General features: G+C 40.8%; 1 protein-coding gene across 1 annotated transcript in view; it reads right to left on the reverse strand.

The window, feature by feature from the left end:
• Positions 1-1,709: 1,709 nt before the first annotated feature.
• LOC125897514 (heparan sulfate glucosamine 3-O-sulfotransferase 5) overlaps positions 1,710-26,792 on the reverse strand; it is a 137,649-nt gene continuing 112,566 nt past the window's right edge. Inside the window, exons 3-4 of the mRNA XM_049590893.1 lie at positions 8,698-8,839; positions 1,710-3,578 (exon numbers count right to left, since the gene is read on the reverse strand). Coding sequence (XP_049446850.1) covers positions 2,648-3,578; positions 8,698-8,804 — 1,038 coding nt within the window. The 5' untranslated portion in view covers positions 8,805-8,839 and the 3' untranslated portion in view covers positions 1,710-2,647. The remainder of the gene's footprint in view (positions 3,579-8,697; positions 8,840-26,792) is intronic.

A 26,792-nucleotide genomic window follows, 5' to 3' on the forward strand; every position in this document is an offset into this window, starting at 1 on the left:
AAAGGGCACTTCCCCATGCTGCCAGGCAGCACACAAAGTGACGCTGATGAGACATTACCTGAGAGGAGATGACGAGAACACTGATGCTGAGAAACCTGTATATTTGCTGCATTTGGAATGAAAGCTTCTGGAAATTGGGTATTTTACCGTGCAAAGACCTTTCCTTACCTGTTTTGTCTGTGACATTGCAAAGGTCAGCAGCATACGCTGATATCCCTTACCCACTGTTAGAGGCATACAGTGTATCACAGCACTGTTCTGAATTTGTCTAAGCAGGCTTTTCCTGAAAGGGATATCTGGATAGTCAGTGCTGTGTTTTTATACAGTTCCAAATTTTTTGTTCTGAAAAACCTATTCTAAACAAATCTGTAGCAGTGTTATGAATTGTTCCCCCATTTAGTAACAGTCATGTAGTCTGTGTTTTTGATAGCTTGTGTGTGTAGGACTGTCAGTGTTAACAAATTAATCGCAATCCAAATAAAGTCCCGCATAACGTTTTATTTTATTTTATTTTTTAAATTGCATTAATCGCATGCTGCTATTTTCACTACCATCTGACTTTCAGACTCTATATATGGCTGAGTGTTAAAGCTAGCTTCTCAGAGAGAAGCATAACTAAATAACTCCAAAGTTAGGCTTAAATTTGGCAAGGGAAAAACAGCATGGACATTTTCATAGAGGTCCCATGACCTCTTACCTCAAGATATATGAATTAAAATAGGTTCTGTTACTACCGATGAGTCTCCCCTTTACAGACATGTCCATGTTATGTTAGTCCCATACAGTTTTTGGCACAAACTGTGCACTTTTTTCCATGCAATGTTTATTACAGATTTATGATCAGAAAAACCTGACACACAGTGCAGAGCTGCATCTGAAATTAATCCTCAGGATCTAAAAATCAAGAACACAAAGAGAATTGCTTTGCATTGATTTGATTCCCAATGGAAACAAGAATTGCATTACCCTATCGACTTCAAAGCTGTTTTGAAATGCAAAACAATGGACTTTTAAGCCTGTGATTAAAAAAAAAAAAGTGATTAATTGTGATTAAAAAAATTAATTGTTTGACAGCCCTTATTTACATGTAAGATTACACGGTTTGGAGAGGAGATTTTGGTTTTGAATTTCAAGTTTGAAGTGTGTAAAGATGTGCATGCACTTCTGCTCTGGTGTTTAGAGTTCTGGGAAACAGGCATAATTTCTAGAAATGTGTCATAGCAATTGAGAAAAACTGTAACTTAAATTGCTGCTTTTTCACTTTCTGACTCACCTGCTGGAACCTGTGATATTTATATAACCTTATCGGTGAATTTCAAAAAAAAGAAGAAAACAGCAGTGAGCCCAGCGGGTGTGAGTGGATCAGTGATCAGTGACGGTAGCCAATCTTCACAGTGGAGGTAACAAATTTTGTCATTAGAGTCTATCTGGCAACCTACAGTTCATGTGGTAAATATATCAGAATTGTTACCTTTTAACCATGTAATAAATGCCATTGGCACAAAAGCAAACGCCCACCCTGGAGTTGATGTAAATCGGGGCTTTTAAATCAAAATGACTGGTAGCCGTCTTCCATTGGCCCAACCCTCACATCCTTCTCATCAATTTCCCAAAATGTTAAACATTTCCTTTGAATGTCACAAGTAAAACAAAAGAGAACAATCAGTCACCTGACAATAGTTTACATGTTCTTTTAATTTAACCTTTTTTAACAACACACCTATGATACAGAATGAATATTTGCACAGAAACAGACAAATTTTGCTAATCATCATAGAATAAACAGTTGGTTTGACAACAATCATCAAAGGACAACATCTTTTTTTCCCACTATGGCTTTTTTTGCCAGGTGTTTTGCAAACCAATGAAAAGCTATAGGGGGGAGGAACCATCATACTCACATTAAAAACACAAGCTTGAGTCTTAAATGCTTTGAGGGGTTCGGAGATGGTTTGAGTCAAGCTTGAAACACTAGATCCTGTTGTGATAAGCCGTTCTGACTGGGTACTGTGTTGGGAATTAAAGGAGGTCACCTTCTAATGGCTTAATCACAGCATGAATTAAAAATAAAACGTGGTGAAAACCAATATGAACAAACAACGGAAGACGGCTAATACAAGGGTCTCCGATGTTATAATGGCATCTTGATTGCACATGCAGTTTTGATCAAATAAACAACATGAGAGGGGACAGATGAGCAATTATGTTGTTTATCAAATGTCATTTTGTCATCTTTTAAGGTGTTTCAATGATGAGAAAAGCATCACACTTAAAGCTTATCTTAACAGCATGAATGTCAGTGTTTGATAGTCTTTTAAAGAGCAACAAAAATAATCTCTTCAGTTAATCACACAGTTCAGTAGTGGGTTTTTTTCTCTTTACGGGGAACAGTGACAGACAGGTGAAGTCATTTGCAAGATCAAGTGCTTTTAACTTAATCTTTTAGTCAAACCATCAAACTATTTAGTTTTATTTTCACACACGTAAAAACAAACTTACATCAGGTTCCTTTTATATTTGGTCACACTGTCATTCTTGTATTAAACTCAATCAAAGTGCTATTAATATTTTTTTTGAGATCTTACAGCTTGGCATTTAAAAAAAAAACACCAACCCAAGGAATCTCACTGGAGGAGTCCAAAGCTCATCATGGCCAGTTGAATGTCCTACCAGTGATTTGGTAAAACTTCTGATTGAAGGGGTGAAAGAACTTCTGCAGTTTAGTCACCACGGACGGGTCCACCTCTGGATGGATGCGACCCTTGCTGCCTGCCAGGCACTTGTTGAAGACAATGTTAAATCGCAGACAGTAAAATCCCCTGGTGGCATTGAAGTACAGGTTATACTGGCTGATTCTCGAGGGGAGGTTGAGGAAGCGCTCGACAAGCTGCAGCTCCGGCAGCGGGTCCATGATGAGGCGGTCTCCGTCCACGATGTGGAACTGCTCCACGGGAAAGTACTTCAGCCAGCGCTCCAAGTGTTTGGTGTAGATGCTGGTCCGCACTGCTTTGTACTTTGTGTTCACCTCGCAGGTGCTGGGGTCGATGGCCAGTTTCTCGAACTTGTGGTAGGTCTTGTTTTTCCGCTCCTTGCCCTCCAGAACTTGCGTGTAGTCAGACACAGCTCTGGTGGTGGGCTCGCGAACGATGATCAGGAGCTTGATGGAGGAGTTCATCTTGAAGATGCGTTCAGGGACCTCCTCTGTGATGAAGTAGGCGGGGCTTTTCTCAATGGTGATCTGATGAGGGAAGGAGAAGGGCATTTTCTCTCTGTACCAGTCGATGCCCCGGGCGTAGTTTTGGTCATTGTCAAAGAAGTGAATCTCTTGCGAGGCCTTGACCACTGCTGGATGCAGGTTGAGCATCTCCAGCAGGGCGCGGGTGCCCCCCTTACGCACCCCGATGATGATGGCTCGAGGCAGCTGCTGGACCAGGTTGTGCAGGCGGATTTGCTCTTTGGTAGCATTGCCCTTGCGTAGTTCATGGAGCAGACCACGCTTAAACTGCAGGGTGCGGAGAGGAATTTGCTCTGGCTCAGGAGGGGGCAGTCTGCTCTCAATGGGGCAAATGGGCTGTAGCCTGAAAGAGACAAAGGCAAAGTAGGACATCCTTAACACTTTTATAACTTAGCCATTATAAGAATCCTTAACTTCCTTTCAAATGAACTCTTTGGCTGGTCAAACTCATAGACTGTATAAAAGTAATGGACATAGCCACTGTGGCGTCACCCATGGTTTGGGGAATCTCATTTTGAGGCCTCAAGTTCAGCATCTTGGCCGTTGCCATCATAAATTTTTGGAGCCTCAAGTGACCATATTTGGATGAAATGGAGGAGCAAGGATTGGTTCTGACTAATACACTGCGGTGACGCCTTGCAGACAGTCTGTCACTTAAAGCAGCCATGCCCTTAATTAAGTGTAACCTGAAGCCTTAATACAATCTAAATGGTTGAGGTATATACACCCCCCATACATTTGCTATGAATATTGAAATTAGCTATAAAGACCAAAACCATTTTTTTGTGTCAGGCTGTGAACATGATCATTTCTGCTGTAAAGCTGGGCACTTCAACATGGAGGTTTATGAGGATTGAATTCTTTTGGAACCAGTCTCGAGTGGCCATTTGAGGAACTGCAGCTTTTTGCACTTAAGTGTTGGCTTCGTTCATTGCCACTTGGTTACACTCTTAGAGTGAAAAGATTTATTTATTTATTTATTTATTTATTTATTCCAATTGAGCAATTTGGTGCCCTTTGCCTTGTAAATAATGTTGAGTCTGAGATTCTATAGGCAGTGCTTTGCCGTTTCAGCCTCAACAGCTATTACTGTCCATACTGATAGCACAGACAAAGCGAAACACCCTCTGTTTTGTCCGATATGGACACCGCAAACAATCTACATTCTCCAAACCCCAAGACAGGTTTGCCTATTATTGAAGCTTGAAAGTATTGTGTTCTTAAAACTAGAATTACTGCCTCGTGGTTGTATGCCCCCGCCAACCACTTAAGTTGCAGTTACAGTTTGTCTGTACAGACTTGTATGTAGCCATGACAGCAGACAATGCTTTAAATATGAATGTTGCTGCAAAGAAGGTACATATTATAAAACATGGATGCTTCATATACATCTTCCTCCTGACAGCACAGAAGATCTATACAATCAGCACAGTTTCAAGGTAGACACCCACTGGTGTCACCAATTTAGTATCTGACCAAATGTCTCCCCTTCTGTTCCTGAGATATGGCATTGAATAATGGCCAGAAAAGTGTTTTTACAGAACATTATGATGTCACAGTGAAGCTGACCTTTGACCTTTTGGATATAGAATGTCATTACTTCACCATTTTATCCTATTAGAAATGTGTGTAAATTTTTGTCATAACTAGTTTAAGAATTCTTGAGTTATGGCCAAAAACATGTTTTATAAGGTCACAGTGACCTTGGACCTTTGACCACCAAATTCCAATCAGTTCATCCTCAAGTCAAAGTGGACGAAATTTCAGGGAGATTTCCTCAAGACCACTAAATCCTAATCAGGTCGCCTTGAGTTTGGATGGACGTTTGTGCCAAATTTAAATCAATTCCTCCAAGGCATTCTTGAGATCTCGCTTTCAAGAGAATGAGATGGACCAAGTCACAGTGACCTTTACCATTAACCACCAAAGTCTAGTCGAGTCAACCCGAATACATAATGCATCTGGCCACAGCTATTGCCTGAACAGGGGCAGAACAAGGGAAAAATCTGCTGTGCAATAATTTTATTCAAACCCAAAAGTTTTGTAGAAATTATTCTATCATGACACACGACTAAAGGGAAATTGCTGCACTACAGTCAAGAAAAATGACACTGAACCTGAAAAATTCTTCTAACAAATTAACATGTATTGGCATTACAAGATTTACGTAAGACTAATAGTTTTTTTAATATTAGACAGAAGTGACCTGATAAGATGGAAATGTTTGCATTGTACAGACGTGAACCATGTCGTCTCTATGAGGATGTTTAGGAAGATAAACCTTGTGCGATGTTGTGTGCAATTTGGCTCCAATTTAAGACACAGCGTGGTCTACACAGAGTGTTGACTGATGTGCTACTTTTGAATAATAACCTATTGACCCCATCCTGCTCTGACCCCACTTTCCGTAGTTGGTCAAACAACAGTCTCATAACACTTAAGGACCTATACAAGGAAGGGATATTCTCCTCCTGTGCATCCTTGTCAGTTCAGTTTAACTTGCCAAACAGCCATCTCTTTCTTCTTCTTCTTCTTCTTCTTCTTTTCTAAACCGCCCCTCTGGATCAAAGATCGACCAGTTTCTCATCCCTGACTTTGATCAAAAGCAACTGATATTAATTATTTATTGAAAAAACGACTCCCTGAACCCAGCCCCCACAGCACCTCTCAAGAACTCTTGGGAACGCGACTTGGGTGTTAACTTTTCCAACAGCCTGTGGAGTGACATTCTCGGTCCAGTGCACTGATCATCTCTATGTGCCAGACACAGCCTGTTGCAGTCCAAGATGCTCCACAGAGTCCACTTAACCAACACCAAAGAGGCTAGAATATTCCCTGGCCGAAGCAATGCCTGTAATAGATGTAAGAAATCTCCAGCTGACCATTTACACATGTTCTGGACATGCCTGGGACTGACTCATTTTTGGTACAAGGTATTTGAAACTCTCGGTCAGGTCTAGAACACAATTATGGACCCTGTCCCCCTGATGGCTTTGTCTGGCTTCTCCCCAAATCAGAACATGTCTGCTACAATACAGCGTGTCATTGCCTTCACCACTCTGCTAGCCAGACACTCCTTTCTTCTGAAATAGAATCATTCCTCTCTTCCGAAACTCGACAGGTGGATACAGGAAGTTTTACTAAGCATTCAGCTGGAAAAGTTAAGATGTTCACTGAAAGGATCTTTGAAATGTTTCCACAACAACTGGACTCCCCTACTGGCCTTTATCAATGTCCTCACTATCATGCCTGATGCCAATAGTGTTCCCCAGGTGGATTTCAATAGAGGGAGAGAGAGGGTTAGGAACCTCTGTTCCTGCTACCTGCTCTACTATATGCCTTTTTCCATTTTCATCTAATCAATAGTTTCATGACCTGTATGAATCAGAGAAAGCAACTAAACTCAAACTCCTGACAAGTGCAAATGTTGTCACATTAACTGGTAATCGTTAGACGTCAGTGAGTAATCAATATTGTATAAGAGTAACTGTACACCATATTGACACTGATTAGACATTGTACTCCTTTGCTTTAACAGTTCAACATGCAAAAGAATGACATTATGTAATGTGCTTCATACTTTGTACATGCACTCCTGCATATTTCTCAATGTGGAACACTAATCCTTTAAAAAAAACATCACAAAACAAAACCAAATAATCTCCCCTAAATTTGCCTTGTAAAAATGTTTTGAAATGCAAAACAATGGAATTTTAAACATGCAGGTAAAAATGCGATTAATCATGATTGTCTATTGAAATTAAGGGATTAATTTCAATTTTAAAAATGTAGCTTTAATTTTTATTAATTAAATATTTAACTGTCGTAATTGATCACAAAATTTATTTAATGATCTTGTGATCTTAAATGATCATATTCCACTTTATGCTTCATATTTGTTTTATAGGTTTTATCTTGTAATATTTTTTATTTATTTATTTTTGTGACCATGACCATGGGTGTTTTTTTTCTTTGATTTTTCTCTGTCACAGACACTTTTTTATGTCCTGTTCTTACTGTTCTGACTTAATCATGTCTGTAGAAAACTCAGTATAAAGATTTTTTGGTGAGAAAAGCTGTGGGCAAAATCATTCCCTCATTTATTCATTCACTACCCCCTATAGACCACAGACACTCAGTAGTTGACTCTATGGTGAGTGTGCTAAATTGAGCTTTTGGAAACACTTTGATTCAATATCATTTCCATCATCACTGACAGGTGTTGAGTCACACAACGGTATTCTTAAAAAATGTGATGTTGGACTGTAAGCAGAAAGTAGTGTAGATGCCATGGACAATGCTTGTTTTGTCCCACTGTAGAATTTTGAAGGCACTATAAGCTAGTGAACACATTTCACTCTCCGAATGCACTATATAGAAAATGGGGAGTAATTTCAGGCAGCATATATACTGTATCTCTCTCTCTCTCTCTCTCTCTCTCTCTATGTGTATATATATATATATATATATATATATATATATATATATATATATATATATACATATCTGATATATAGATATATATACATTTTTGTTAAGTGTGTGACAGCAAAAAAGTTGTGTTTTTATAAAGTTTTTTCACTCTTAAAGAAACTGCTGTTGCTGCTTTCTCTCTTTGGGCTATAATCTAGCCCTGAGCTGTGTCTTTCAGGAAGCATTTTCTCACATACAGTCAAAATGTTGGGGCCTCATCCAAACACCTGATCGAACATCCGTCCTCTTAAGACGCCGGGGAAAGATGCGAGGATAAAATGTGTGGAGAGAGGAAATATGTCTTTAGAGAAATTAGATGTTTTTCCTCTGAAGCATCAAGTGAAGCAATGGCAGCAGACGGCAGCAGCTGATTCAGCTGTCAGTCAGCTTTATTAACAGCTGTAGAGACTTTAATGGCGTTTGTGTCTGCACACATATAATATATACATATATATGATAAGAATATAGTTATGAGTGGTGGAGCAGCAGTGTTTAACAAACACCTGCACATTAAAAACAACCTGCATACTATAATTATACAGTCCTGTGTCCTGCTCAGTCAGAGTGTGTATATAGTTATATAATTTAGGCCTATTCAGCATCTGTCTTTATTGATATTCTGATTGGGAATTTATTATTTAATAACCCAGAATATCATTATTATGTCTTTTGAACGCTGGAAATGATTTATTAGGCTGAATGTTTCAGGGAGTATTTAAATTCTGCAACTCATCAAACCCGACGCTTAGTAATTACCAGCCTAACATGTGACTGAATGGAAATGACAATCACTGATGTACAAAGTGTTTGTTGCTGACAGACAGACTCTCTCTGACTTTAATGGTATCCATAATAAAAGTTGATGGGGAAAATAATGCACTCAAGAAAAATCTCTCTAATACCAGTGGTTGACAAAACTGAATGAAGTGGCACATTTAAACAAGTTCATGAAGAGGAGAAATGCCTGTGTTGTGTCAGTGGTGACATACCTATCCAAGGTCCCAACCCTGGCCACGAGATAGAGGACACTTCCGATAGCGAGGCTGCCCAGAACGAAGAGCTTCTGTCTCAGCAATGCCTGCTGTTTGAATAGCATGGCCCTCCATCAATCTTCAGGACTGCGTCTTCAGCCTGCAGAGAGCAGAGTACATAAACCACTAATCGCCAGGGGAAGAGAGACAGCCTAGTGTTTATTAACACACACTCAATCAAGTCTTACAAGTGATTAAGCCACACTCACACACGCCTGAAAAGTGCTGCAGTGCCATTAGAGAAAATGCTCACCCACCAACCACCACTTTGTTACAATTATTTATTTAATTCTGCCAACTCCAGAATCAGATTTGATCTAATGTACATGCGTGCTGTGAGGACCCGGCTTTGAGACGGGAATGCCTAATATGAAGTATGGCCCTAAAGTGGCTTTTCAGTATGAAAAAAATTGACTGTTAGCCAATAGTCCAACTCTGTATGTGCCAGTTGGAAGTTCTAGCACAAGTTAAAGCTGCACAAATCAATACCTCTATATTAAGAATGGATCCAATTTGTATTCTGAGAGTCGCACAAGCGACAACCCCACAGAGAATCTCTTAATTCTGCAGTTCTCTGTACTTTTTTCACCATTTTAAGCAACTCATTTTACAACTAGCGGGTGAACCAACTTGTTCTTACTCCCAACTTGTCAAATACTGATGCTTGGTCACAGGCTGTTTGCGTCTGATACCAACAAAGTAAGGCACTCTTTAGCATATATGAGATGCACTGAACCATGTCTTTGTTAAACGCTCCAAAGAATAAGCGTAGTATAAAGAGTGAGAAAGTCCACGTATGGGTGGAAGAAAAGAATAATGGTTGGGTAAAATAAACATAGGACTTTCTCCCAGGAGACCGCTGTTTGTGTCTTGCGTGAAACCAAAATGTTGAGCCAATGTTGAGGGATTTAAATTATGTAACATCACATACGTAGTATGTGACGCGACATACCTGACGTGATGTATGAGATGTTTTGTTAGCAACAAAAGTATTGATTCTTCTTATTATTATTTTTAAACGATTTAAGTATTTTAAACCTATGTTAGTTAAGTTTATTTTGTAAAGGCACTGTATGCATGTAACAAGCGGACACTGCACATTTATGTTGAAAATTGGAAATTCATTTCAAATATGTATGTATGTATGTAATTTGCAGAAACTGGCTCACCATCCCTGAGTGTCTGAAAATGATGCTAGAGGGGTACCTAAAGCGTCATAGTTTGATGCGTAGGGCCACTGTGTCTGTGTTTGACAAGTTGGAAATGAGAATGTATTGGGTGAACATTGTGGAGCATATAGCATATCATGAAGTTGAAACTGAGCAAAAAGCGATTTTCATCAGATGGCCAGAAACATCTGAATGCTTACTGAACTGAATGCTTATGTTGCTTCATGTCTGCTGGATGTGTAAATAGGCAAATATCTGCTGACACATTCAGCGCAACAGGGAAGGGAAAGGGGAAGCAGAATATTACAGTAATTGTACGGTATTTACTATTCTTAAACCTGCATTTATGTATTTTTTTTGGCCACCTGGGGGCAGCACAACACTGATACATATATAGTTTCCTATTTATACATCCAGAGGACACGAAGAACATTAGTATTCTTTTCAAATCTGACAAATGTTAATCCTGAAAAAAAATTAAAAAAATAAAAATCTGTCTCTTTAGCTTCATCAGCTAGTCGCTGATGTTATCCCTCTGATATAAGGTGTTGACAAGTAGTGTACGGTGAGTTTAAGAGTGCTTTTTCATTGAAAACTGCTGGAGATAGGTGATAATTGTGATAAAGCAACACTTTTCACATTATGATCTATTCTTAATATATAAATGTTGATTAGTGCAGCTTTAATGATACAGAAAGCTCAAAGTTCCTATTTTAGATGTCTTTATTTACCCCATCTGTCATTTCAAATGGGACCCATTCCTTAGAGCATTCTTGTTTTGCTTTCTTCTTGACCTCAATGAAAAGATGTACTTTTATTTACAAAATGTTCCTCTCTAAACATCTTCAGACAGCAGGTACAGATAGGGATGTAAAGAAGACAAAGTGAATGAATGGTCACATTATGTTGATGTGTTTGGCTCTTTTGACCTTCAAAGAAAATGAAAGACTTCATGCCTTTATCCAATAGAGGGCACTGCATCCTTTCATACAGATGGAGCTCAGAAATGTTTGTCTGACTGTAATTAAAGAAAAGAGTTTCTTCAGGTTTTTTTTTTTTTTTGCAGATCGATACCTGAGCCCTTTCTGCATCTAAAAGCTTACCACAGTGTGACTGGGAAAATCACATTATGGTATAACAGATCCATACAGAAGTCGTAGCATTATTACGAAAGGGCCAGCTGCACTCTAATCTAGCCTTAAAAACTGCCTACCATTACCAATAAGGCAGATCCTCTAGAGCATCTCATAAACAAGTAGAGAGGGCTTTTGACCCCAGTGTGACTGGCAAACATTTCACTCATATTGCCTCGTGGTGACTTCTGAAGGGAGACCAGCAGAGCAATTGCAATTTCATCAGTCTGACAAAGCAGAAGAATAAAGCCAGTTAGCCAGGGGCCAGCCCTGCATTTGTGGAGTCCCATTTAGAAAAGAAATGTTTTTCATTACAGCCTGTATCTCTGAAACAAGTGGGAGCGATAAATTAAATTATTTCCAATGAAAATAAAGTCTGTTCAGTACTTTTTAGTGGCTAGACACACCACCCCGATAATAAAGTAATCCACCCTCTTTCAGAGTGTGTCATTTGTTTCAATAAAGTCGTTAAACCAGGAACTGTAATGCTGTAAAACATTGGAGACAAATCACATTATACTGTCCAGAATGTTTACATTTACGATTTAAAGCGGGACTGTGTAACTTTTCAAAGAAAAAATAACACCCTTTTCCCCTCTGACAATTGAGATCCATAACAAAGCAAAAACTAAAATGACTGCCTCGCAGTTGTATTCATCGGTTACATTTTACAGTTTGCATCCATGTCTGTCCAAACTGTTATGTAGTCATGACAGTTGACACTGCTTCAAACTGATATTTCTGCAAATACACTACAAATAGTAAAACATGGATGCTTCACACACACACACACACACACACACACACACACACACACACACACACACACACACACACACCCAGCAGCCCAGAAGATCTACACAATCACCATAGTTTCAAGGTGGTGCACCCAAGATTAGTGTCATGAATTCAGTATCTGACCAAATGTCTCTCCTTCTGTTCCTGAGATATGACGTTGAATAATGTCACAGTCAGTGGCGAAAGGTAGTTACAAAAGGCCCCAGTGCACACTTCTGTGACGGGCCCTTGTGCACACTATAGTGTCACATATTATCTCACCAAATAATCAGAGACTTGACACTGGAAAACATCAACATCACTGCATATCTGTATATGACAGAAAAAATCCCAAAGAAAACAAGAAATTATTCATTTAATGTAACAATTTTAATAGATGTTTATAGTCTATGTAGAATAAGCACATCATTTTGTTGTAGATGCTACTGACTTACAAACAACAAAAAAACTAAAACAAAAACAAACCATGATGAAGTTGGGTTTGCCTTTCTCAAGGGCATTAACAGCAAATGGCACCTTAATTAAAGGAGCTATATGTAAGAAATCTAAAGCAAATAGTCGTAAAATCCTCCTAATATGTCACAGAGACTAAGGAATAATGTTCATATAACATACTGATCTCACCGACAACAATAGTACAGCCAGAATATTTGCATTAAAAAAAAAAAAAAAAAAGTACGGTCCGCAAATCATGTTTATGTTTTGAATATGTGTTTTTTGGCATGCTGCCCACCCACCGCCGTCTACCAGTCACACAGTCAGTAGAGTCTCAGCATCAGTTACAGTTACGACTGAGCTACAGCAGCACGGCAAGCAGCATTAGCAGTGTCCCAGTACACAGCATTAGCAGCCGACTCCTCATGAGCTGTATCCCGGCAGCAGCGTTAGCAGTGTCCCGGTACATAGCATTAGCAGCCGGCTCCTCCTCAGCTGTATCCTGGCAGCAGCGTTAGCAGCAGAGAAGCCAGACTTGCTCGAACGGTCCGCTGAAAAACCGAAGATCAAGGACGTGGCGACGCGGCCCTGCCACGGCAGCCGCCCGTGGGCAAACAAATCAGTCTCCAGCGTGCCGCTGTCCAGCAACCTCGAATCTGTAGGGGAGGGGGGGCGGACACGACTCACAGCAGTATTTTGAATTTGAGTGCAGTAACCGTTTTGGCCACATTCTTACATACAGCACCTTTAAGTGAGAGTTCTTTGAACATGGGCATATTTCCAAGGTGGTAATCATTCACAAGGGCCCATTCTGTGCCCAACACAATGTTGTCTCTATGCCCCCCCCCCCCCCCCCCCACTGCCTGCACTGTCTATATTTATGCCTCTGGTCACAGTGAAGTTGTCCATTAACCTTTTAGATATAAAATGTCACAATTAATGTATAAATTCTTGAGTTACGGCCAAAAACATTTTTGTGAGGGCAAAGTGACCTTTGACCTTTCGACATTGTGTGATCTTGTGGATGTCTGTGCCAACTTTACATAGAGTCCCCCAGGGGGTTTCTCAGACATTGTGTTCACAAGAATGAGACACACAAAAGGTCATAGTGACCTTTACCTTTGACCACCAAATTTTAATCAGGTCATCCTTGTGTCTCAGTGGACGTTTGTGCCAAATTTGAGGAAATTCCCTCTATGTGTACTTGAGATATTGCATTCACAAGAATGGGATGGACGGATGGAGGAACAAGCCAGGCCACTGCTGTTGCCTGCGCAGAGGCATAAAAATGTACCCATGTTTAATTTAATACATCACTGCTAGGGCCTTCTTTGCTCTGGTATGACCCGTTGCTTCAGGTGGCTTATGTAAGCTTAATGCTATGTATAGTGAGTATTGTCGTACTATTACACATCAAGTTGGATACATCCAAGCATTCATTAAAAAAACGTGGATGTTGGTGAACACTTTTTACAAGTCAGAAACATGTTACAACAACTCCAGTATTACATGTCACTGTCCTGCCGCCCATAGTTACTGATGCTACTCCTGTCAAGTTTTTAAATCTAGCACTGTTAGTGGATGACATCAGAGCAGACAAGACATCAGACATCATGAGCACCGCTCACATAGTTTTGGTTTTAGAAAGGCATTTAAAAGGCACAATTGCCAAAACTTTGAGATTATTGTATTTTGGATTTCTATGAGAACATGTTTACATGTTTTAATGTTCAAAAAACATTTTATTATTCTCATACTTTCTGTGCTGGAACATCTGTGTTCACCCTGTGTTTGAAACACTCCATTTTAGTGCCTATTGTTAAGCCCCTCCTCCCAAAAAGGCCTGGTCTGCTCTGATGGTTAGCATTTCCAGTTGTCTGCATCAGTGCCCTCGGTGTCTCTGCAGCCATCATTGCAGCTGTGTGAATGACTACAACAGAATAAAGCAGTACTTTCTCCCCCGAGAGACATAAAAACAGCATAAAACCAAAATCTTCACAATGGGACATGTTCCAGCAAGAATATGATCCTAATCTGGGGAGAAGGTAACAACATCACCAATCCAGACTACAGGTTTCACTGATGTTAGCATGTAGCTACATGTAGCAGTGTACTTGTAGCCACGGAATAACAATCAAAGTACAGCTCTTTACAACCAAACATGTTCCAGCAGGAATCTGATCCAAATCGGGGATAGATCAACAACACTGGCAACCCAAGATTTAATATATGTTTTATGTTTTATTACATCCAACATTGTAGCACTATTCATATAACAGGAAGTAAGTAAAATTATTATGGGTCCCCTTTAATAAGACCTCATGCAGACTGTTTCAGCATGTGGTGAAACCAAAAGCTCATCAGACCTGCCATGCATCAATATGATTGCTCCACTACAGCTGTACAATGGCTGTTTGATGGAGGGATTTAACAAAAGACATTGTCACTTAAAGCCACAGTGGCCACTGCTGGGGAAGAGGAAGAGTATTTGGTCATGTTTTGAAGACTAAACAGCCAAACTCTTCTGAAAAACAGCGACTCTGTCCGATACAATCCACAACACTTCCATTTTTCATAGGAGTCTTTGACCTACAGAGATTCATAGCAGCTCTCAGCAGACACTACTCTGTTGTGCTAATGAATAGAGAGTAGCACTAGCTGCACATTCTTTGACTTATTTATAAGCAAACAGAGAAATTAATTGTTTGCCCTGTCAAGGAGCTGTGCCAGGCCGTGAGCAAAAGAGGGGGCCACACAGAATAATCAATTATGGAGCAGTTATTTTCATAACCTATGCACTGGGCCAAAGCCTTTTGTTTGAGGTGCTAAGAGAAATAACAGCGGCTCTGGCTGTGCATATTTAACTGCACTATACAGTCTGAATCATCTACTTTGGAGAAAATAAAAACCCACTTTCCCTCGTGAATGTAAATTCTAAAATGACAGTATCATTGTAATCTACTGTGCTGCTAAAATGCCACTCACTTCTGAAACGACACCTCTGCCACTACCAGGTAAGATCACTCCTGAAAGGAACGTGTGGAAGTTATTTATGTTGTCTATAAAGCAGAGTCTGACCTAAAAAACTCTGCTGTTCTCTCCTTGTAGGGCGGCAAGACAGAGGGATGTTTTGATCGAATAACCAGAGGGTAGCAGCATCACTGGGAGAAAGAAGACAAAATGGTGACAATATTTTTCAGAAATGCTTGGTGTGATGCAGCGAGCACAGATATCCTCAGCGAGGGAAACAACATTTGTCTGGAGATGCTTTAGATTGAAGTGTGCTGTCAGTAACAATCTTGGGAGAAATTTTCCATGCAGCACTTGGGCACAGGATGTCTGATCATAAAAAATAAAATAAAAAATCAAATAGCACTTGAAAAGTTCCTAACTGTGCAGAGAAAATTTGTCTGGTAAAAATACAGTTTTAAAGATTGCAGAGGGAGCTGCCATGAGTGCGGAGGGATTTGCAAGAGAGCAAGAGAAGCCTAGTTTACAGTTTCACAGGTGCAATAAGCTGCGTTCAGCTGTACAGTTTTTGTGCCAAGAAGAAACTGACTAGCAAGTAAATTCTAAAGCAAAGAAAGTCTGCAATGTTTACCACACACATCAAAACAGAGCTCACCCTCCTCTGTCATTTTCTTTTTTTTTCAATTTCTCCAGAGATGATTCTAGACTCTGGGGGGCCCAAGGGCTAAGAAGCCTATCGAGCCCCCTCGCCCCCCTTTCATTCAAAAAATACATTTTGTCAATTTTGCTTTACCAAATGTCATACTCATTTTTTAAATAATAAATAAAACCATGTACACTAGTGTTGTCAAAATTCTAAATATCTAAAATGGCTTAAATACTGATTTTTCGTAGTGTTGATACACTAGAGTTACCACAGTGAAAGTTTACTACAGCCATTCTGTTGTTCTCTGCTACTAACCAAGACAAAAAAAGCCCATGTCATGGTATAGTCTTGATATTATTATCTCTTAATACAATTTTAAATTGTACGCCCTTAATGTTGATTTTCCCCCGTGGTATTGAAAATAGTACTTATTGATTTTTTTTTAGGTATTGCATCGAAGTTAGAAATTGTAGTATAACGACAACACTAATGTAGTCGCACAAGTCTCTGTATTTTAAACATCCAGCTGTCATACAGAAGCTAGAATGGGCCCTGCTTATGTTTTTTCTGGGGCAGCGACAATAGCTGCATAGTGCCTTAGGCAAGGGCATTGTAGTAGGGGTAAAAGTGGGATTGATTACCCAAGGTCCCATGCAAAGGAGGCCCGGCAAAATGCCTACAATGAAAAGTTTGGTTTTGTTTGATTTTTTAAAAAATGTTTTAGGTAACTAATGCCATGACTAAAACTGGCTGAATAAATTGGAATGGCTAGCATTGTCGCCTCACAACAAGAGGGTTCCTAGTTTGGACCCAGGATGAGGGACTCGAACCCCAGCCCCTCTGTGTGGAGTTTGCATGTTCTCTTAGTGTCAGCGTGGGTTTTCTCCGGGTACTCCAGCTTCCTCCCACAGTCCAAAGACATGCAGGTAATTGGTGACTCTATATTGGCCATAGGTGTAAATGTGAGCGTGAATGGTTGTCTGTCTCTATGTGTTAGCCCTGTGATAGTTTGGCGACCTGTCCAGGGTGTACCCTGCCTCTCGCCCATTGTCGGCTGGGATAGGCTCCCGCAAAATGAATGAATGAATGATTAAGTTGGTTGAAAGACTTCACTTTGTATGAAAAATTTAGCAGAAGCTCTCTGAGGCCCCTTTCACCCCTTAAAGGTGCAAAAACAGTTTCGTCCACTCCAGCACTGGGATTTGTTTGGCTGAAGCCAAGTGAATGACCACTTATGCTGCTGGAGCACCATCATGTCTGTCCCCAAGAAAGTGAAATCATAGTTCCAAAAAACAAAGAGAGAAAGAAAGCAAACTGACTTTGTAAAATGAAAAAAATTGCAAAAGGTGTGTGAGAGGGCATGGATCAAAAGAGGAGGGGGAAGGGGCCCACTGAGACTACTTATGCATAGGGCCCAGAATTTGGTGCTACGCCCCTGGTCTTATGGGAGTTTTGGAGGATGGGGTCATAGCTGTAACTGCAAAATGTGCTGATATCAGTGGTCATCGGGGCCCCTTTTTCCCAAGCTTGCCAGGTTTGCCACTCCTGACAATATCTCAACAATCTCAGCTCCTGACCTCTAAACGTCTCAGATAACCCATCCACCATCCTCAACCTTTACTACAAGCAAAACTAGAAAGAAATGAGGAGCAGGTAAGTGACCCCCCCCCCCCCCCCTCAACACACACACACACACACACACACACAGACACACACAGACACACACACACACACACACACACACACACACACTTTTGACCGACATGTGTCACGAGCGTTAAATCGAACGTGAGCTCACAGCCCTCTCAGCTAATGGGCTGAGAACAGGCACAGCAGAAACACTTAGAAAAAAAAAAACACTGAGCGATTAGAGAAATGCTGACTGGCCTTTTTGCGTGTAATTAAAACACTGAAAAGCGTTGCTGTTTACAGGCCCGATAACAACTATAATTAGTTTCCAAATACTGGAACGTGGAATATATGAGCTTGATAAAAAAAAAAGTGGCTATTTACGGTGACACTGCACAAAAACCTGTTTCATTATTAAGACACTTGCTGTGCTGTGCCAATAATCTGCACTGCTCAGTTCTCAGTTTTTAGAGGAATACATGAGGGTGCTGGTAAAAATAAACAACATGAGATTCCCTCCTTTTCTGTGAATTTAGTGTGTTACTAAAAACACTGTTGTCGGAATAGCAAAGAGGACCAGCAGTCCCTTCAGAATACCAGTCTCCAGTATCACATATACTGTATACATAAACTTTAAACTGCGGGGTCTGGGGACTGAGTCATGATGACAGCAGCAGCAATGGCAGCAGCTATGTGGTGTGACAGGAAAACCTTTGGGGGGGACTTGTGCCATACTGCACCCAGATCCATCACGTCAGATCAATCCTATCAGAGGGCTATTGTTTTTTAGTAGGAGTGTGAAATGTCCAGACAGGAACATTAGAGAACTGAGAACTGTGTGAAATATTTTCATGTACAAGGCATGAAAGCATTCCTAATATTGACTAATTTTATTCTTGTATTCATCTTTTCCACTATTAAAGCAAAAATCCAGTAACTAATTACTCTTTTCTTATTGAAAACATCATTACAATACTTTCAACAAAGGTAAAGTAGGTACTTTCTTGACATTTCGAAGGGAAATATTGTACCTATCACCTTTTATTTATCACCAGTTTACAAATTATGACTTTTCACACAAAATATACGACCAGCTTATCTAAATAGATGCATTAGACTAGTTAAAGTAGTAAGGTCCACCTCAGCCAGCTACAACAGCAAAATGCTGCTTATACAATGTGTGAGAAAAAATATTCTTACATAATAAATAATAGTATAACACTAATAGGGAGAAATAGGGAGAAATCAAAGAATGACAAATGACCCACAATTCGCTTGGATTTTCATAAAACCCACAAGCTGCAGCAAAATGCAACAAAAGAAAAACAGATTTGTGTGCATGACCAGTTGATTAGTAAATTTACTAGCTTTCATTTTACTGGTCAATCTATGTCCCAACCCTCACCTATGGTCATGAGCTCTGGGTATTGACCGAAAGAATGAGACTGCTGATACAAGCGGCCAAAATGAGTTTCCTCCGAGGGGTGGGTGGACTCAGCCTTAGAGATAGGGTGAGAAGCACAGACATCCGGAGGGAGCTCGGAGTAGAGCTGCTGCTTCTTGGTGTCAAAAGGGGTCAGTTGAGGTGGTTTGGGCATCTGATTAGGATCTTCCTGGGTGCCTCCCATTACAGATGTTCCAGGTACGTCCTACTGGTAGGAGGTCCTGGGGCAGATGCTGGAGGGATTACATCTCGTCTGGCCTGGGAACGCCTTGGGGTCCCCCAGGAGGAGCTGGAAAGCGTTGCTGGGGAGAGGGATGTCTGGGGTGCTTTGCTTGCTCTGCTGCCCCCGCAACCCAGCCCAGGATAAGCAGCTGAAAATGGATGGATGGATGGACGAATGGATGGATGTGTGCATGAATACAGCAGGTCGTAAGGTCATCCAGGTAGCTACAGTGAGCTACAGTCATGGATGTATTAAGTGAACTGGATATAACATTGGAGGCGAGGCCCTGCTCATTCATATGAAAGTTGCTCAGTAGAGTATGAAGCCAAAAACGTTTGACTCCCCGGGTATAAAATTACCCGGATCTACCCCCTTGTTTGGCTCATAAAGCAAGGGCACTAGAGACTTCCGCTGGCTGAGGGGCTAACTTCTGGTTTAGCCCTCTACTAACTTGCATGGGGATAAAATAATTAAACTATGTAGCCTTTCTAGACTGCTGAAATGTTATCAGATTGAATGGATTAAATCCCAGTAGTGAAACCAGTCATTTTGTGGGGGTTGTGACACTCAAAAAAACATGTACCCACTGATTTACAGGCGTCTCTTAGACAATGTTAGGCTGATAGGGGATAAAAAGTCTTTTGGGTCCCATGGCATCACATGATGGACCTGCAAGTTGTGGTTTGGCCATTATGTCAAATTGGCTTCAGAGCCTGGCACTACTCCTGGGGGCTTGGCTACAGTAGCTAATTAAATTTGTAGACAATGTGACCACTGTGGGTCCAACAGTAATGACTAAGTAGCCTATAGAAAGAGGGTCCAGACACTGCCTTCATGGTGCAAGGAAAACAACCTGAATCTAAACACACACACTAAAGAAATCATCCATGACTTCAGGACAAACAAAAAACCAAACCACATTGGACTGTGAATCGACAGGGTGGAGGCAGTAACCTGACACATCATATGCCGTCACTGGAAAGTGAAAAAGGAAAGGTACATCCAAAAAATACTTGGCAGGTGATTGGACGAACCATCTATTGATCATGTGTCAGTCAGAAGATGAGCAACAACATCTTTTCCACTGAGAAGAGTCTTTGATGCTGTTTTTTGCTCTTCTTTCAATAAACAGATACAGTTTTGATATAATTTATGCTATTATGGCATCTACATTGGAACTGCCATTGTTGTTTCGAATAAACAGTCACCTGTATATGTCGACACACACCTATACCACACCCATAGCTGCCAGTAGCTCCTCACAGGATTCTGAGTGGAGGTGCCGACACAAACGCATGACTTAAGCCTGATGGATGGATTTTCATGTGATAGCATGATCCCAAGAGTCTCAAATGATGTCGTGATATTGTGAGAGTCAAACTGCCAAATGGGGTAAACGAAGTGGAGCAGGTGGCCGGTTTCAAGTTCTTAGGAGTCCTGACCTGGAGCCTGAACACCTCCCGCCTTGTCAAGAAGGCCCAGCAGCACTTCTCTGACGACCCTGAGTAGCAATAGACCTCCTCCAAAACGGCTGATCAACTTCTGCTGCTTATCCATCAAGAGTATCCTGACGCACTGCTGTACAGTCTGGTACTCTTGTTGCACTGCTGCAGATATAACGGACCTGCAGGGAATAGTTCTAACTGTTCAGTGGATCATCAGCTCCTCACTCTCAAACCTGAGAGACATCCATTCGGGCCATCTTCACAGACAGGCCTCTGACATCATGAGAGACCCCTTAAACCCCTCCCCTCAGGCAGCAAGCATCATACACACAGATTTTGCTTTTCCCAAATCGCTACAACAGATATGGTGTCTGCTATGTTGTCATGACCAACAGAAATAATGGCTTAAATGATGAATTAGAAGCAAAATAAGTTTCCTTTAACTATATTTAAATTTCCCAGTATTTTTGGGGACAGTGCATTCAGCTGACTGATCAACTATAAATGGCAGTCACCACAGTGTACTTCACACAGCCTTTACAAATGTTATCCTCTGACAGAACTGGTGCACACTCCAAAGACTGTCTGCGATCAAAGATGAAGCTATCCGCTCATCACAGGCATTTACATGTAAGAAAAAAACTAAGTTAATAATGTGCTTTTGGCTCTTTGTTAGTGAAAATAAATTCTCCAAAGTTTGATGGAGACAGAAGAGAGTCAGCCGGGGACACTGTGGAGGGAGAAGAGAGAAGGGAAGACAGGGAGAAGGGGAGAGCGTTGATGAATAATTCACCACTATGTGCTTTATTATTGTTATTGATCTTTGCTTATGCACAAGGGAACGATTCTGCTGTTCAGCTTCGAGCTCCGCCCTCCGCTGACCTCCACTCCACTCCTCTAAACCAGCCGTCCATTTTGTGATATTACGCCTACATTATTTATCAGCCGTCGCTGCAGATCCCTTTGTCTCCAACTCTACTCTGGCATCCTCTCATCCTCTGCCACTGTGCAGTTTACAGCATCGAGGTAAGAAGTGCATGCGGGCACGTGTATAAATAAAAACATGTGTCTGTGGGCAATTTTTACCTATATGGCTATGCCTTATACTTCAGAGGACATAATCTACCTGCACTGAACACCTTCATTAACTTTACTACTTTACCAGGGGAATTTCCATTTCGCGCTATTTTATACTTCTACTCCACAACATTTCAGAGGAATTTTTTTTTTTTACATTTTACTCCACTGCATTTATTTAATAACTTTATTAACTAGTTATTTTTTGCAGATTTAGGTTATTAAAGGTTCTGAATACAATGTTCAGAGCATTAATATAACAGCAAACAACTATTTGTTATGTAAAGATACAGTGGAGCGAAGGTGTCCGGACCAGAGAATGAATTTACGCTACCTCAGTCTGTGTTGTAATCCAAGCTTACTGTTCTATGTTGTGCTAGCAAGCTGTCCGCTCATCCCTTTTGTGTATCCCACTAGCTAACTAATTGCCACTGCTCTGCATTGTACTCAGATAATGCTTACCGATGATATCAAGACAGCGTCTTTGTAACACGCAACTCCCACCGTCTGGTTCCTTGCAGGTTAACACCGTTAGCACCGTCAGTACTGTAGCTGTTGTTAGCGCTGTATGAGCTTTTATTATGGTTAGCTTCTAGCTGCTTGCACAGCCGCTTCCATGTTGAAAGCCATGTGTAGACAACCTTTAAATCATAGATATGCTCTGAATATTGTATAGACCTCCTTTAGGCAACCCAGATGTAAAATTAGTTTAAAATTTACCAGCTTCAACATTAAGGTTGAACATGAACACATGTATCAGTAGTTATAATCCAGTAATATACATAACATATATTATCCTGAAATGAGCCAGAGTAGGGTTGTTATAAGATGTAGATGTCAGTTGGCACGCCTCCACTTTTGAGAAGCAGACAAGAGCACTGCCACGAAAGCTAAGCAATTTACTGCTGTGGGCAGGGGCAGCAGTAAAACGTATTTTAGCCACCGTAAGAAGTCCCACCTAAAAAAAAAAAAAAAAAAAAAAAAAAAAATCACTATCAGTATAAGTGTATGCTACATTTAGAATATTTTTCATCGCTTTACCTTACTATCAGACAGCAATTTCCAGCGGGGAACTGAAGTCATTATATTGCTCTTTACAAAGCAAACTTCATTAAGAAAAACAGTCATTGGACTGTTGGTCTACCGCTGCCTTGGTCAGTTAGTTTGTTTGTATTACTGTGAGACTTCAGTTTTAAAAATGTTAGTTCTAGTTCACCAATGTCACACAATAACTTCAAGTATCTAACTGATTGTGGCAGCTGTAGACCAGCAGCTCCTGTCTTCTGCAAGCTAAAATTACTGTTTTTGTCAAAGGAGTCTGGTGGCTTTTACAAGAGCATAGATGGGAATTGGAACAGGCTGTCTGCCTCGAGGTAAAGCGATGAAAATACTCTCAATATACTGACACTTAAACTGTTATTATTTTTTTTAGTTGGGGCTTTTGTTAGGTGGCTAAAATGACTTTTGCTGCAGCCCCCCTCCACAGCAGTGCACTGCTTAACTTCTGTGCTGACACTCTTTTCTGCTTCTCCAAACTGGGGCGTTGCCAACTGCCATCTATTGTATGTAATACACTGACTATGGATAATTACCTCATACAACCGTACTTCAAAAAATCTGAACTATCCCTTTATGGTGTATTTAGATGCTCAAACTGTACTGTACTTTTACTTGAATTAAGTTTCGAATTCAGGACTTTTACACTACACTGTGGTGTTGCTACTTTTATTAAAGTAAAAGATCTAAGTACTTCTGCCACCACTGGCAATCAAACAAGTCGGACAACTCCTCTTCAAAGTACTATGCTGCACTTTTAAGTATATTAAACCGCGTCTCAATGTCCTTGGTGTAGATTCCAACTCTCAAGCATAATGAGCACCGTCACAACATTCGGAGCTGCAGCTTCTCAGTAAACAGACACTTATTAGAAATCCCAAACCTGATTAGCTCTCTGAGTTTGCAGGCTCTGTTACTTTGAAAGCAGTTGACCTCTCATGTAATCCCAGAGTGAACCCCGTTTTCATCCCCAAAGTGGTTAATTACTAAATCTAACAACGAGCCTGAGAATGTGTCCCGCGGAGCTCTGACATGACAGCGGAGGAAGACAACATAAGGAGTGAATGCTAAGGACTCAGAAAGCAATATCTGGCTTTACTCAAACACTGCCGTGTGACCTTCAAACAACAAATAAGACAACAATCATAAACTTTGAGCTGGGAGAAAAACCGGAGGAGATGATCCCACAAGGTCTTAACTTTTTATCTCACAGCCCTGTGTGTAGTGTGAACCAACTCCCATTTTAACGCTCAACTCCTACACACAAACACACACACACACACACACACACACACACACATGCAGGCACCCTCCTCACAAAGACAAACACAAAGACGATCCTTTGAGAGGTTCAGATGAATGACAAGATATACCCTTTGAAGAGGAGTGAGAACATACAGCTGAGTACATATCACTTCAAACATTAAACCGTCACCATGATCTTCTCTCCTCTTTACTCTCTGCTTTTGAGGACAAGCCAAGAGGGAATAAAACATTCCCAAAATAGGCCAGGGTTGAGTAGTGAGCAAAAACACACTTGAAACAGCATCATCATGTGTTGTAATTACACTGAGAGGAATCTTTTGCAGATATGTCCAGACATCTAGCATTTGTTATGTCCAAGAGGGACAGTGAAACGCTACATTGTGCCATATACTTACGAAATGTCCCCTTTCCTCACCTGTCCAATGAAGTACTCATAGCAACCCTGTCTCCTAGAAATCATGTTTGTACTATGTCACTAAACTGTTTTCTTAAATATGTTCAAGTGGCAACCCTAATTGCTGCCTGGATTATGTTTGGACACTTTTCGTTGAGGTAATGAAACACTACATTAATGTAATGCGTCGGCACAAAGTATAACGTACAATGGAGCATGGTGCTGTAGTCACCATGGGTGGATACGGTATTGCAAGATTGTTTGTTTTTGCGAAATAGGCAAACAAAAAAAAACAACAAAAAAGCCTGGCCTGGTTGCCAAGCAGTTCATTTTTATAGAGGTTCTTTGGACGTATAAAACTTGATCGTTGACGACATACTGGAGCTAACATTAGTTAGCTGTTTAGATAGCATCACCATCGCCATCTTGGTTTTTTGGAAGCAGAGGTGACCATATTTAGATGAGAGGCTGAAGCTGTGGAGGAGTGAGGGGTGGATCTGGCTCACAGACTGTGGTGAGACCTCACAGACAGCCTGACCCCGCCCTTAAATATGCACAACTTTTGGCCATAATAAAATTTAAACGGGTGACTGAATAGGGGGTTGTCATGAATGTTGAATTAGCTATAGAGACCAAAAACTATTTTTGTACCAGGCTGTTAACATGTTTATTTCTGCTGTAAAGTTGGGCGTTTTAACAGGGGTCTATGGGGACTGTCCCTGTTTTGGAGCCAGCCTCAAGTGGCCATTCAAGGAACTGCAGTTTTTGGCACTTCTGCATTGGCTTCATTTTTCAGCCCCAGAGGTTGTTGCTTGATGAAAACATAGAGATTTAGTGAAGGCAGAATTTGAGTTAGAGAGTTGTTTATGAATGTTGATAGATGTGGTCTCTGAACATATTTCGTGTCAAAGCAAAGAAAAATGGTCCACAGTTTAGACTTCCGTCAACGTGACCTACACTAATTAGTATTTTTTACTAGTTAGCAGCTAACTGTGCTAACAGTGCGAATAGTGCTAACGACTACAACAGTGCTGACAGAGCTAAATATGTTAACATGGAAGGAACTGGACCTGGGTGCTACGCCTCTGCAACAACACTGTCCTGATATCAGTGGTAAGCACCATAAAGGCCAAAACATATTTGGGCGGAACGTACGCAGAGTGGACTCCCTGGAGGTCCGCCCGGACTAAAAGCGGACGTCTGCAAGCCCTGTGCGCGCAAAGCTCAGATTTTACAACCGCGCAGACTCCGCGCTGCGCACCAGTGTCACACAAAAGACTGCTCGGCATGTATTTTTCACATCGCGGGGATTTTTCACGGACATTTTTACAGGAAACTACAACGCGGAAGTGCGCTCGACTGTGGAAGCCCGAATGACTGCGGATCATTCCTCGCGGAGTCCGCTCCGCTTATAGTACGCCCGAGTCTGTGAGCACCTTAATAGCTCAGTGCCAAGTGGTGGTGATTAGTTACACAGTTGGATCTGGCCCGGTGGGTGGCTTAGCCCCCTTAGTTGTATTTTTTGCCCCCCCCCCCTTGTTTAAGCTTTATTTATCCACTGAAAAATAGCAAAAACAACAAAATTGCAGGCCAAGATACAGACAGATCGTGTCACTTACTTCGTTTCTTTGTCTGCTTGCTTTTCATGACTGTAAATAGAACTTTTGTCCCTAATTCCATTTCCCCCCCATTGTAGCAATCAACAGACAGAAGGGAAACAACAGGGAAGTGAAGGGACTGCAGGCGAGAGATAGGGAGAAAGCTGAAAGCTGCAGACAGCTGTTTCTACCTGCTTCCCCCTACTGATTTTGACAAAGAATTATTCAGTGATAAAAAAAAAAAAATATTCAGTGCTCTGCTCTACGTTCTAATGTTACGTTCTGATCAATGATTATCTTGGAGCTTGTTCCCAAACATTACCAAGAAAAGGCTTTCTGGCAGAAAGCCCTGAATGCAAATGTCTGCCAACAGTTAGTGTGACTTCATTCTCGGCTCAGCACACCTTTACACCACTGCCTTTACATAGCAAATAGTTCATAAATCACACAACTGCTTTTCAGTTTTCAGTGTTTTACTGGACAAACTCTTAACCCCAAATGGTGTACGCATCTGATTTTGGACTCAGTATCTTTCATATACATATACCACATCCAATCAGCCAATTTACAATGCATCAACTCTATCAAAGCATCACCTAATGGCTTCTGTTTAACACTGAATTGTAAAAGACTTAAATACATAAATGTGTCATTTTAAAATCATGCTGAAAAACAATAATTCTCATCAAAACTGAGGAGGGGAGAGTGGGACCCAACCGAACACATTTTAGTTTAGCCTAAATGTCATTAAATCTGCTTGAGATTTGATA

Source organism: Epinephelus fuscoguttatus, linkage group LG11, assembly GCF_011397635.1.
Source record: "Epinephelus fuscoguttatus linkage group LG11, E.fuscoguttatus.final_Chr_v1".
NCBI classification, from domain to species: domain Eukaryota; kingdom Metazoa; phylum Chordata; class Actinopteri; order Perciformes; family Serranidae; genus Epinephelus; species Epinephelus fuscoguttatus.